The sequence below is a fragment of the Cervus canadensis genome, chromosome 18 (genome assembly GCF_019320065.1).
Source record: "Cervus canadensis isolate Bull #8, Minnesota chromosome 18, ASM1932006v1, whole genome shotgun sequence".
Taxonomy (NCBI): Eukaryota; Metazoa; Chordata; class Mammalia; order Artiodactyla; family Cervidae; genus Cervus; species Cervus canadensis.
In genome coordinates this window covers 28,846,743-28,859,238 of record NC_057403.1, presented here as the reverse complement: position 1 = coordinate 28,859,238, position 12,496 = coordinate 28,846,743, and the positions used below count along the sequence as shown (strand labels likewise).

Sequence of the window (12,496 nt, the reverse complement as noted above, 5' to 3'; positions counted from 1 at the left end):
GACCCACGCTGAGACCAGAGGGGCCAGCCCGCAGGACCAGAGATGTTCCATGGTGCTGGCGGAGGCAGGTGAACGGGGCACGGGAGCTCTGGCATCGGGCTATGCTGGGGGACCAGGGGAGGCTTGGGACGGGAAGCAGCCGGCTGCACCCACACCACCCTCTCAAGGGCCTGGGGAAGAGACAGCGGCTCCGCGGCCAGCCTCTCAACGAGCTGGGCTAATCACCGCTGGTGTGGGAGGTAGGCCGCTCTGGGAAACTCCCGAGAGGATGCAGAGATTCGTGCAATGAAAAGCAGCAAACCTGATACCCGCTCCCCCTGCCCCACCACTCTTATCATTGGGGGAAGTGATACATATTTATGAGCTCATAATCCCTGCTAATCACCCTACATCACACATACGCACAAACTCCCATGGCTCTGGCTCATACATAGTTATAAGGCGCTTCCTTTGCCACCGCTGCGGTCCACCAAAGGACGACAGAGGACGCCCTGGTGCAGAGGATGGGTGGTGAGGGAGGGGCTGGGGCCAGAGGAACAGGCCAGCAAGCCATCCACACTCAGCAGCCCCGAGGGGTAGTACTCTCCTCAAGGGCTCGTTTGCTGCAGCCTGGGGCCCCGCAGATAACCCCCCGTCCCCGCCAGGGCCGGTCAGCAGCCAGCCCAGAGACATGAGGGTGGCTGGCTGGCCACATTCTTTGGGGGCCAGGGTGTGAGGGTGGCAAGGCAGGCAAGATTCTGTGCCCAACATCTGCCCTCCTGTGTATAGAGGCCTAAAGGGGGGAACAGGTCTCCAGGGCCCCACCTGGGGCTACACTGGGGAATGAGGGCAGGAAAGGCAGGGGCCCCTGCCCGGGACTGGGGCAGCAGCGGGCACAGGAGAAAGCTGTAAGTCAGACTGGGAGAGGGTCATCGGCCAGGAGTGAGGGGAGGGGGCTGGTAAGAATGAAGACCACAAGGTCAGAGCAGGTCCCTGGAGGGAAAACAGCTGCCCGCTGTGTGTACTCGGCCCCCTGAGTGTGCACGGCCCCCTGAGTGTGCCCGGTGGCCAGGGCTCCCTAAGCACCCGGTCACCAGCACTTTGATGATGGAGCTCTGTGGGGAAGTAGCATCGGTCCTTAAAGTCAAACTTGAACTGAATGTAAGCAAATTTTTCTCTAAGCATTTCCTCAAAAGTACCAAATTGAGCCCCTTTCTATAAATATCCTTCTGGTTTTTGTTTTTTCTTTTTAACTTTTTGGCCATGATCTGCGGCATGTGGGATCCACTTCCCTGATCAGGGATAGAACTCATGCCCTCTGCATTGGAAGCAGGGAGTCTTAGCCAATGGACCACCAAGGGAAGTCCCCTGCTTGTGTGTTTTGCGTCTAGTTTATATAAATAGACTGGGTCAGGCCTGCGGGGGGAAGATGTGAGATGAGGGAGTAGGAAGACGGTTCCCGGGGCCCCAGGACTCACTTGCTGATGCCCTCGAAGGAGGCCTCCCTGCAGATGCTGCCGCTGTCGGTGTTGACGCCGCGCTGGGGAGAGAGACTGAGAGTGAGGGCATAGACCTGCCACACGGGGCCTTGTGGGACTAGGTAAGGACCGGGAGCCCCCACCCTGGCCCAGCCAACCCATCCCTTCCTGAAAGGCCAGGCCCCAGCAGAAGGGCAACCCTCCTTTCTCTGCTGTAGCTTGAAAAGCAGAGGAAACCAAGGTCTCCTTCATCCAAGCACTTTGCTGACCCCAGCTCGGGCTGCCTGGGACCACCTTCGATCACAAGCCCCTGCCCCCAAGCCTGACCCATCTCCCTTGCACACGTGTGTGTGCACACACGCTCCTCAGACAGTGTCCCAAGAACACTGTCAAATCTGACCCTGCCAGAGCTGCCGGTGTGACCCAACTCGGGAGGGATGGGACTTTCCCGGTGACGCTGGGACTCTGCTACATTCCTCTCTTTCCCTAGTTGTAAGGAGACTCCAAGTAGAACTCAGACAGGGAAGGAGCGAAAACAAAAGATTCAGAGGAAAATCTGCTATCCCCAGAGAGACCAGGGCTTTAAAATCCCCTTTTAATTCTTCCTCAAGACTTTCAGGTGGATGTCTGATTGCGTCCCCCCAAATAAAACAAACTGGACCCACTGTGACCACAATCTTAACTTTTCTTCTCAGCCATCAAAACAACAGGGTGGAAAAAAGAGACCATGTGAAGTGCTAACAAAAATAACTGAGAAAAAACTATTCCTGTAAAAATCAATTAACAAAGGAGAGAAGGGTCACTTTCTGTACACTCTTCATATTGGAAGCTCCCCAAGGCTGAAGAAGTGTACGAAGGCAGGCTTCTTCTTGGAGCCGTTTCACAGCCCCAGCATTCCCACCCCGCTGGGGTGCACTGTGCACCCCTGCCAGCCCCAGGCTGCCGCAGGTCCTCTGTTATTCGGCGCCCTGGGTCCAAAATCTGACGCCACACCACCCAGCACCTTCATGGGCTGATGCAAAGGGTGTGTTTTTCAAATTCTATCAACAATGAGGGAGGCACAGGGTGGAAGCAAATTGATAAACAAACCCCGAGAGCTCAACCTGACCCAAATACATCCTCTAGCCGGGTTTTAACTCTTGGAGTATGCAAGGCACCTCGTCCACAGTGGCCTCAGGACAGGACGAGGCCCAGGGCGACTGGAGAATGGAGGGTGTGATCCTGGACACGATTAGTCATTCAGACCGAGGTGTCACTACTGATCACCAGTGACTGCTGCTCACAGTTTTCCATCCCACCCCAAGGCCCTGACCTCTGCAGAAAAAAGCAGCTCCCCAAAGCCCCTCCCTGCGCACAGACGCTGCCTGGTCCCTGAACACCAGCCACTTACCAGCGTGAGGAGCACAGAGGGGCTCCGGGATGTCAGAACACTGGCGATCTGAAAGGTCAGAAAGAAAACATCCTCTTTAGTGTCACCGCATGAAGCCTGATGGCGGTGACGTACAAGGGTTATTAAGGGCTGACAACTCACATGGATCAAGCACATCCTTCAAACAGGAAACTTACAGAGAATAAGGGACTTCAGAAAGCCACAGAGATATCACGGGGCAGAGAGGGAGACAAGCTTAAACCTGGCACGCTTCCCCATGTGCTGCCCAGCCTCCGGGACCCACATGGACCCCAGCTCTAAACAGCCAGTCCCACCCGCCTGTCAAGGGCAGCACCTCTGTTCATCTGCCTGGTCCCTTGCAAAACACCTGTTCCAGCCAGCTCTTAGGCACTGGCCCCACCCAGCTCTGGTCCCCTGGGCAGACACCTGCCTCCCTGCCCCGATTCATCCCCTTGACCACATGGACTCAGCCACTCCTGACCCCACATCCTTGCTCTCCATCCCTCCCATGGCCCACTCAGGCCCTTGATTGCTGGCTGCTTCCTAGCCAACCCCCTTGAACAACCCCACTCCCACCCCCGCCACACAGGCTCATCCCCATGCCTTTGCCTGGGCTCTCACTGCTGCCTGGCACACTTCTCCCCATCTCAGCTGCTTCCTCAATTTGTACTCAAGACTTAGGTTCCTGCCCCCCTCCCAGGCAGGTTGGTTCACCCCCTCCTCTACTGCCCCCGAACAGCCCTCATTCCCCTGGCAACCTGCCCATCACACTGCATCGGCCATGACATCCAAGGATGCCTGCCACTCCAGTGGGACCACCTGCTTCCTCTCCTGGCTCCACCCCTCAGTCCACTCTGCATCTTGGCCATGGCAGCTCCCACTGTATTTGGGCCCCCTCCCCAAGCCCCCACCCTAAACTCTAACACTATGACACAGGACGGGAGTGAGGGGGATTTGTTTGTTGTTTCAACTGCTTTATGGAACCGTCACTGACATATTCTATGCTGCACATTATTTGAAGTGCATGTTTTGATAAGCTTTGACACATGTAATACATATGCTTTTTAATACTGAGAGGCTCCCAGAGAATATCTGGAAGATACTGAAAACTATAAAAATAAGATAAAACACACCTACAAAACCATCCCCTGAGACTTTTTACCTCTGCACATACAAACAGATCTGTAACGACATCTGGATCATATGAAGTTACACACTTCGCTTATTTCCTGTCATTAAATATTCTTCAAACATGCCATTTTTACCAGTCACTGCCGAGGGGGATGGTAAACATCCAGGGAGACCTTGATTATGGTCTGTGTCAGTCACTGCAGACTCATCTCATGCAACCACCCATGAAACCAGTGCTGCAAATTCAGGTTCCACCGGTGAAAAGGGGGATGAAAAGGGGAACTTCCTGGTGACCCCAGAACCTGCCTTGAAATGCAGGGGATGTGGGCTCAATCCCTGGTCAGGAAACTAAGATCCCACGTGCCGCAGGGCAACTAAGTCCATGCGCCACAACTACTGGGCCTGCGCACTCCAGAGCCCTCGCACCACAACTAGAGAGCCCGAGCACCGCAGTGAAAGATTCTGCATGACGCAAGGAAGATCCTGTGTGCTGCGACTAAGATCTGATGCAGCCAAACAAATAAACACTGCGTGCACACAAGCTCAGTTGCTCAGTTGAGTCCGACTCTGTGACCCCATGGACAGGAGCCTTCCAGGCTCCTCTGGGATTTCCCAGGCAAGAATACGAGTGGGTTGCCATTTCCTTTTGCAGGGGATCTTCCCAACCCCAGGATCAAACCCGCATCTCTTCTCGCCATCTCTTCCCACGTCTCTTGCATTGACAGGTGGATGCTTTACCACTAAGCCACCTGAGAAGCCCCAAAATAAACAGTAAAATAAAATAAAAAACTTAAGACTTCATCTAACCAGGTTCACAGTTAAAAGACAGCAGAGTGCAGAGTTGCACCGTGTCCTAGTCTCTTAACAGAGCTGGTATAGTTTATTTATTCATTCCTCTGTGGGCACTTACATTATTTCTAATGATTATTATAAATCATGACAATGGACATCCTGGTATAGAGTCTTTATTTCCTTAAAATAAATTATCTTTAAAAAAATGGCTTTCTTAAAAAAAAAAAATTGATTTAGGGAAACTGCTGTCTGACAAGCCCCACACTTTGTCAAGGTTTTGATGAGTCCCGGATGTGTACCAACCACCCTCCCACCGACGCTCCATCTCCCCAGGCCCTCCTCGTTTGCTCAGTAACTGCTCTGAGAATGACTGAAGCCCGGCCTCCGAGCTGCAAGCACCACAGCACACTGAGTCACTGACACTCCCCAGGCCCTCCTTGAGGAGGGGGCGGCTCATTAGAAGGAACCGGAGCCGTGCTTGTCAGCCCTGGGTGTGTTGTTACGGCGACTGAAGGGTCTACATTCATCAGCGTGGAGCGGGTCTGTCAACTGCAGCAGCAGAGCCAGAGCGCGAGCGGGCACTTGGGGATTGTAGGCGCTATTGTCCTTGGGAGAGGGGAGGAGGATGACAAATGTGCTGGCTGCTGGTTTTCTTCTCGGCTGAGACTCAGGACGTGCTGGTGGGGGATAACAGAGGAGAAGGAGCAGACGGATGGAGGAGGTCTGACGTGGTGGGCCGGGCATCTGACGGTCCTGGCAGGACAGCGTCTTTTATTGATCACGACCTCTTGAGTGGGCCCTGCTTACCTCTGCGGCTGTGAAACCTGCCCGAGCCGGGCAGCTGCATCCGCCCTTCCCTGTGGAGACCCATTACTGCTACACTCTCATCGGCACACCCTGATTCCATGCCTCTGAAATTAAGGTGACGGGAGGCAGCTATGCGTCACTAGTGGGAAATGCCACTCCACATACAGGATGACACAGCTCCGGCCACACAGGGCCTTGTTTCCATGGAGCAGCGGTCACTGGGGACCCACCAGCTCTCACGCACCAGTGCTGTTAAACACCACTGCCTAACTTCATGCCACAGCACCTGTTGACCAGATAGCCTGGCCTCTCCGGCAGGTTGAGGTGGACAGCAGACACAGAATGCTTCAGAGCCCTGTGGACAAGGATCCTTCCCTGGGGACAGTCAGAGGCTTCCTCTTGCACCCTCGCACCCAAGGCTTCCACCAGGCCTGCTGGCCACTCTACAAAGGTGATGATCCAGAAAAGGGGGCTGGACGATCCTTGACCAGTACTGTCAAAACAAGCTCCTACTGCTCCAGGAAGCTGGGTTCATGATGCAAAAAGCAAAGCTTTAAAAAAAAATGAACCTTTATCATGGCAGTCTGAAACAGGGCTGCACAATGGTTTTTAAATGCAGCAATGCATTTAAAATTTTCAAATTGTTCCTAAAATTTAAATGTGGGGAATGACCATAAACAACATGGATGTGCATCTACTCACGAACAATTGGGGTATCCGGTAACCTGGGGCCAGTGTCCCACAGAGCGATCGGGGGCACACCTCTTCCTGATGCCTTTACCCACTGAGGTGGGGAGACAGGGGGTATCAGCCACTGGGCTGTCACAAAGGTCTCTTATATCTGAGTCAGTGACCTTGGCAATACCTGTCTGGTGCCACAAAAGAGGACACAAGACTTGCCCTCTGCCAGGCCAGCTCCCATCACCAGGGACACAGCCTCTGCACTGCACCTCGACAGCAATGCCTAGCCCCTCTCAAGGTTTTCCTGAGCCCCACCCTCTCAAGGGAGCCACCATTCACTTGACCTTCTCAATAATTAAACTCAGGATCACCTATACAAGGAGGGCGAACTAGATAGCCAGGTTTGCTACATCAGCCACCTGCATGTGGTATCGAGTGACAGGCCATGGCCTGGGGTGGGGGCTTCCTGCCTTCTTTCAGAGGAGACACGTGTCAGCTGCTTCCTGTCTGCGATTTGTGCAGACGGCCACGGCTGTCTGAGGGTTAGATCGAGCCAAGCCTCATAGAACCGGCCCAACACAAAGGGTTTCCTGTCACCATCTGTGATGGAGCAGCCCTGGGCACCTCGAATGCCTCCCAGCTTAGGCGTCTATACTTTGGTTGGGCTCCAAGTCAAGCCACAGAAAATCCAAGGCACTTGGGGGCCTTGTCAGCTCTACAGGCACGTCCAGCAGCACCTGCTCACTTCTGACAGGGCACAGGCGGGGGTGGAGGGTGCACCTGTGGGGTCCACAGGCTCTGAGGTCACATCCAAGTCTGGTACTCCACACTGGTGGGGCTGTGGATGAGGCCCTTCGCTGCTTGGAGCCTTGGCCTCCTCCTTTTATCAGGGTGAGACTCTGGCCCCCACAGCACAGGGCAGAGGGAGGAGGGAATCCATGAGAGTTACTGAGGTTCCTGGAACCTGCAGGTGCCGCCCCAGAGTGAAGCACCTCTCCCCCAGTCCACAAGAGCCCTCGTTTCCAGTAAGATCCACAGGAGAAACAGGCACAACAAGGCCGATGACACTGATGATAGAGGGGCCTGCAGAAAGCTCCCGGTTTTCAACTCCACTGATGCCTTCACTTAAAATTCTGCTTCCTAAACACAGACTCAGAATGAGCTGGTCTGTGGGGCTGTAATCCTAGACCATCATTACAGGCTTTCCTGTCCTGACACGAGACCTCTTCTGTTTTACCTCATCTAGAAGCCAGCTCTCCTTCTCCCCAGAAATCACAGTGTAAGTGGAGCTGAGTTCACCCTCTTCCTGCCACTGCCCACCTCCTAGTCATAGAAGCAAAACCATCAGATTGTGGCTGGGAGGCTCTGACTTGGTGGGCTGATCCCCAGGACCCGTCCCAGGCTGCCCACCTCCAGGTTTCACACCCAGGAGACCCAGAAGGTCAAGGTCCCAAAGGGCAATAATGTTACAATGCAGTTTACAAAGGCAGGAGGGACACACCCACCAAAGGAGAGGATCGGAACAAAATGAGAACTAAGCATGGGCATCTCCCCCTGCTCTAACAGCAGTGGAAGTCAGGGGCAGCTGCTTCCAATTGCCTGGACTGGGGACAGATTCAAAGCCCCAGGAAGACAGTTGCATCCCTACCCTGGCCACACACTCTTGGCCAAGCACACTAGGAAGAAGATTAAAGCTGGGGGGAGTTCCCTGGTGGCCTAGCGGTGAGGATTCCACGCTTTCACTGCCGTGACCCGGGTTCCATCCTTAGTTGGGGAACTAAGATCTCGCAAACTCTGTGGCATAGCCAGTAAATAAATAAAAGTATAGCCAGGGGACCTCCAAGTCCACCCCACCCCACAGGCCTCTCGCAGCCTGGGGCTTTTCTGACAGCAGCATCTGCAGCTGATGAGGGCCTGCGAGAGGGCCTCCCGATACATGAAGGCCCAGCCGAGCCTGATCAGACCCTCACAGAGATAGCCTCCCCCAGGCAGCTCAGCGGCCACCTCCCAGGTACCAGACGCTTCCGGCACTGCTAAGGGGGCTGGTGGCTGGCCCATGCTGCCCCACAATGTCAAGCCAGGCTGCGGCAGGGGAAGGGGTCAGCCACTACTGACCTCGTCTGTGTACTGGACGTCATCCACGGCGTACTTCTCCTTGAAGTGCTCCTTGGAGTGGATCCTCAAAAGAAGCACAAAGAAAGCCAGGGTCAGGGTCTGGCCTTGGCTGGGCCCCGGCTGCCTTCCCACCCCCAAGTCTAAGGCCCATTCCTACCCAATCCAGCACCTGGCACCAAGCCAGTCTGCCCAACACAGACTCGGGGACAGGGGGCAAAGGACACTGGACCACAGAGAGACCGCTGAACCCCGCCTGCCTCCCTCCACCTTCCCAGCCGACCTCTGCTCTTCCTTCGAGTCTGTGACCCTCGCCGCTGGCAGCAAGTAGGGACAACCCTCCCTCCACCAGCCAGGGAGAGTCCAAGGGCAGCCTGTCAGCACACCCTACTCTTTGGGGAGTGAAATAAGCTGCCTCCCAGGCCCCCACGGAGCCTCTTTAAAGGAAGTTTAAAAATTAAAAATTAACATTTTAAAGAAGTCAATAACAGTATTACTCACTGTGATGAGAAACACTCAAGCTTACTCATTGTCCCTAAAAAATCAGCTGGTGAGAAGACAAAGACCCGGAGCGGAGGTGGCTGAGTCGCCCCTGCCCGGCTCACGATCACGTGTGTGCTGACCGTGGTCATGGCCGTGTTGGGCAGGGCTGGCGGGTCCAGCAAGCGCCACCCCCATCCCCCAGCCTCTTGGTGGGAAAAATGAATCAATGTCACTGCTGGTGACAGAGCTCACATCAGGAGCATTAGCCACCCAGGAGAAGGGTGTCCAACCCAAGTCTAGTCTCACACACACACACACACACTGCCCTGTGCCATCCCATGCCTGGGCACTGCATCAGCTCAGGGGGTTCACCCTTCCCCTGCCTGCGATGTGTGGTACTCTAGTCACTAAGTGTCAGATCCAAAGGAGGTCTCAGAGGAAGCAGCAGATGGCTTTTGGAGTGTGTTTCCTGGGCTGTCAAGGATGAGCAGACAGGCAGGGGGAGGTGCCAAGGACAGTGCGCCTGGGAGGCCCACAGGGGACAAGGAAGTGGGCACTTGGAGACGACCACCTCTGAGAGCAAGCTCCACGCACCTCTGAGGTAACAGCATCACTACCCAGAAAACAGACTCCCATCCCCTCTCTGAGTGGGAATTTTCCTTCCACCCAAACAGGCAGCCCAGCCTGGACTGTGGCCAGGAAACACACAGCATGATCCAGGGACAGACAGGTGGCCTTGGGGATTAGCAGCAGGGCGCTCACAGCCCCAGGGGGCGAGCTGGGCTGGGGAGACAGTGGCCCCTGGCAACGGGCAGCTCACTGTCCCAGAACCCTCTTTGCTTCAGCTCCCTTCTGGCTTCTCTGACATGGGCACTGGGTGTCAAGCTCCCATCATTAATTAAACTTGCAGGATCCAACTGCATCAGCTTCTGTGGTTGAGACAGGACTCAAAGGTAAATGGCCAAAGTCTGGTGCCTCCGTTAGCATTGACCATAGCAGCTACATGGGGCAGGAACTGATGACAAGCACCCCACGTGGACACTGGAGGCCCTGGCTCCAAGGCTTATTGCCAAGAGCTCGCTGACCCTTTGCTACTAAGGGGTGACACTCTGCAGGTGACCCTGCAGCCACACACAGAAGCGCAGGCCAGAAGGGCAAGAGGTAGGGACCTTGGGGTCATCACCATGTTCCCGATGACTGCTGTGACTCCAGCCCCAGCTAAGGATAGACACTCAACATCCTCGGTGGGTCCCCAGTTCACCTGTGGGCCCCCGTCACTCCATCTGCTCCAGCTGTGACAGACATCAAAAGCAAACTCCCGAAAGAGCCAGGAAGAGCTAAGGGCCTGCTTCCGAGGCCGGCCTCGATGATCCTACAGCGGGTGTCTCGGCCATTAGCCTGGACACTGACCTTCTCATCTCACCTCCTGTTGGGGACCCCAACCCTCCCAGGTCTCCCAAGCCATCTTGCCAAGGGACACCGCAGGAACCGTGCTCTTGCTGGCCCTTGCCCGGGGGCGGGGCGGGGGTGGGGGTCTTGTCAATCAGGATTCAGCAGAAACCCAGGAGACTTGAGATCTGGGAACATCTCCATGTATTCAGCCTGAGGTCAAAGTCTTAACAGGGAGGAACCGGTGGAGGAGGGGCGGAGGAGGGAGTAAAGGAGAGAGGAGCACAGGAAGCTGTGACCCATGGGTGGCCCAGGGCTGTGTGCTTGCCTGTCCACCCCTCACCTACCAGCCACGAGCCAGCCCACTTGCCACGGGAGCCAAGGAGCCACAAGGGGCCAGCCAGCCCACGGGAGAGGCAGATGCTGCTGCTCTGATGTCCAGGAGGAAGCGAGTTGGGAAGTCAGCCCCACCAAATGCCCTTTGCCCACCTCAACAAGTCCAGAGTGCACATGGGCCTCAAGGGCCCCGACTCACCCAACTAGCCACAGGCCTGGCTCTCAGCAGGAATAACCAACTGTATCTTCTCTGGCACTTAGCATGTTACTTCTTTCTAAAGGATAGGGATAGTTAAGTTGGAATAGTACTTATTTTTCATGTTTTGGGGCCAATTCTAATAAAAATCATTTAAATGGCACCGTAAGAGATAAGAGTGCCAGACCACCATGTCACCCAGCCATCAGAGGGACTGACAGGAAAAGGAGTGCCATGTCCACACGAGCCCTGCAGGAGAGGTCACTGGGCAACTCCATGCCCACCGAGCGCTGGGCCGGCCGCGGCCACACGGAGAGCTGCACGCTGCCCAGACTGGAGTCTGGAGTCCAGCAGGGCAGCTCGGGCCCAATCTCGTCATATGGGAGATCCAAGTGGCAGCAACTGGATGCGAGAGAGTGGGCCAGCAGGGAAGCCAAGCCCACCCCGGAAACTCTCCCTTCAAAAGGAAGGGGCAACCTCAATCTCCCACAGCACTGTTAATCAGCTATACCTCAATGCAAAATATTTTGGGTATTAAAAAATTAATAATAAAAAATTAAAATAAAAAAAAAAGTACAAAAAAGGAAGGGGAAGCTCTGGCAGGAGAGAGGAGGCAGGGCCCCCTCTCAAAGGGGTTCACATCTTCAGGAAGGAGCCGGTGTCCGCGGCCCCGGCCCATGCAGGCCTTCTCCACTGGCAACTGGGCCCAGTAGGCGACAGGGGAGGCCTCTCCTAGAACTCAGAGTCAGGGCGGGTGCGCTGAGTGCCAATACCCTGTGCGGGGCCTCCCCTGAGAAGGAAACTTTCAACTAACGCCCACCAGGCAGACACAGTGAAACCCTCTAGAAAATAAAATTTCCAAGCACAGGTCTAGCTGGCGAGCTGACCACCTGCATATGGCTAATGAACCAGTAACAGGGCCAAATTACAGCCGTCAGCATCCATGTCCAGCAGCCGGAGCCTGCCTGCAGCTCTTCCCCTCTTGCTCACCACCCAGGGCCCCACACCAGCTCCGGAATGAAGGTGGCAACCATGTCGGGGTTCTATTAGCTTAAGAAAGAAGAGCAGGACTCTCCAAAGTGCGGGTCACTGATCCTGGGGGCAAGGCGGCAATTCTCAGAGAGGCTGGTGCAGGGAGCAGAGGTGATAGACAGGAGCCTGGCTGAGCATCCTGGCAAAACCCCTTGCCAGGCCTCAGGCTGCCTGGGGTCAGAGCCAAAGGAATTCCCTCGGTCCTCCTCCTCTGGGAGGTCTGCACCTCTCATCACTATCCTGAAGACAAGGGAGCCAGGACCAGGCCACCAGACAGGCTGAGGCAGCCATCATCCTGTGACCCAGCTGTGTGTACAGGGTGGGGGGCAGGGGCTGTGAAAACACCCCACACCGCCCACATATGCACCACACCACAACCATACAACATACACACACTGCACCACACATACTGTGCCACACCCCACTCCTATGCAATCTACCCTACACACGCACCACCCCACACACATACCACACCACATATACCGCCTATACGGCCTGCACACAGACCCACACACATCACACATGCACACAGCACACACGCTGCAGACACATCACACACACTTCAGTTCCCACACCAGAAGTGCCATGTTCAGGGCCTCAGCCCTGCAGACACCTCCCTCCTCCCTACAAACCCCAGGCCAGCCACACTCTCTCACGTTCAAGCCCGAGGTCTCAGCCAGGGGTGGGAGC

At 55.4% G+C, this 12,496-nt stretch overlaps 1 protein-coding gene across 1 annotated transcript in view; it reads right to left on the bottom strand.

Annotated features, from left to right (window-relative positions):
• PEPD (peptidase D) overlaps nucleotides 1-12,496 on the bottom strand; it is a 117,884-nt gene that overhangs the window by 91,282 nt on the left and 14,106 nt on the right. The window contains exons 4-6 of the mRNA XM_043437544.1: nucleotides 8,374-8,437; nucleotides 2,848-2,895; nucleotides 1,458-1,519 (exon numbers count right to left, since the gene is read on the bottom strand). Coding sequence (XP_043293479.1) covers nucleotides 1,458-1,519; nucleotides 2,848-2,895; nucleotides 8,374-8,437 — 174 coding nt within the window. The remainder of the gene's footprint in view (nucleotides 1-1,457; nucleotides 1,520-2,847; nucleotides 2,896-8,373; nucleotides 8,438-12,496) is intronic.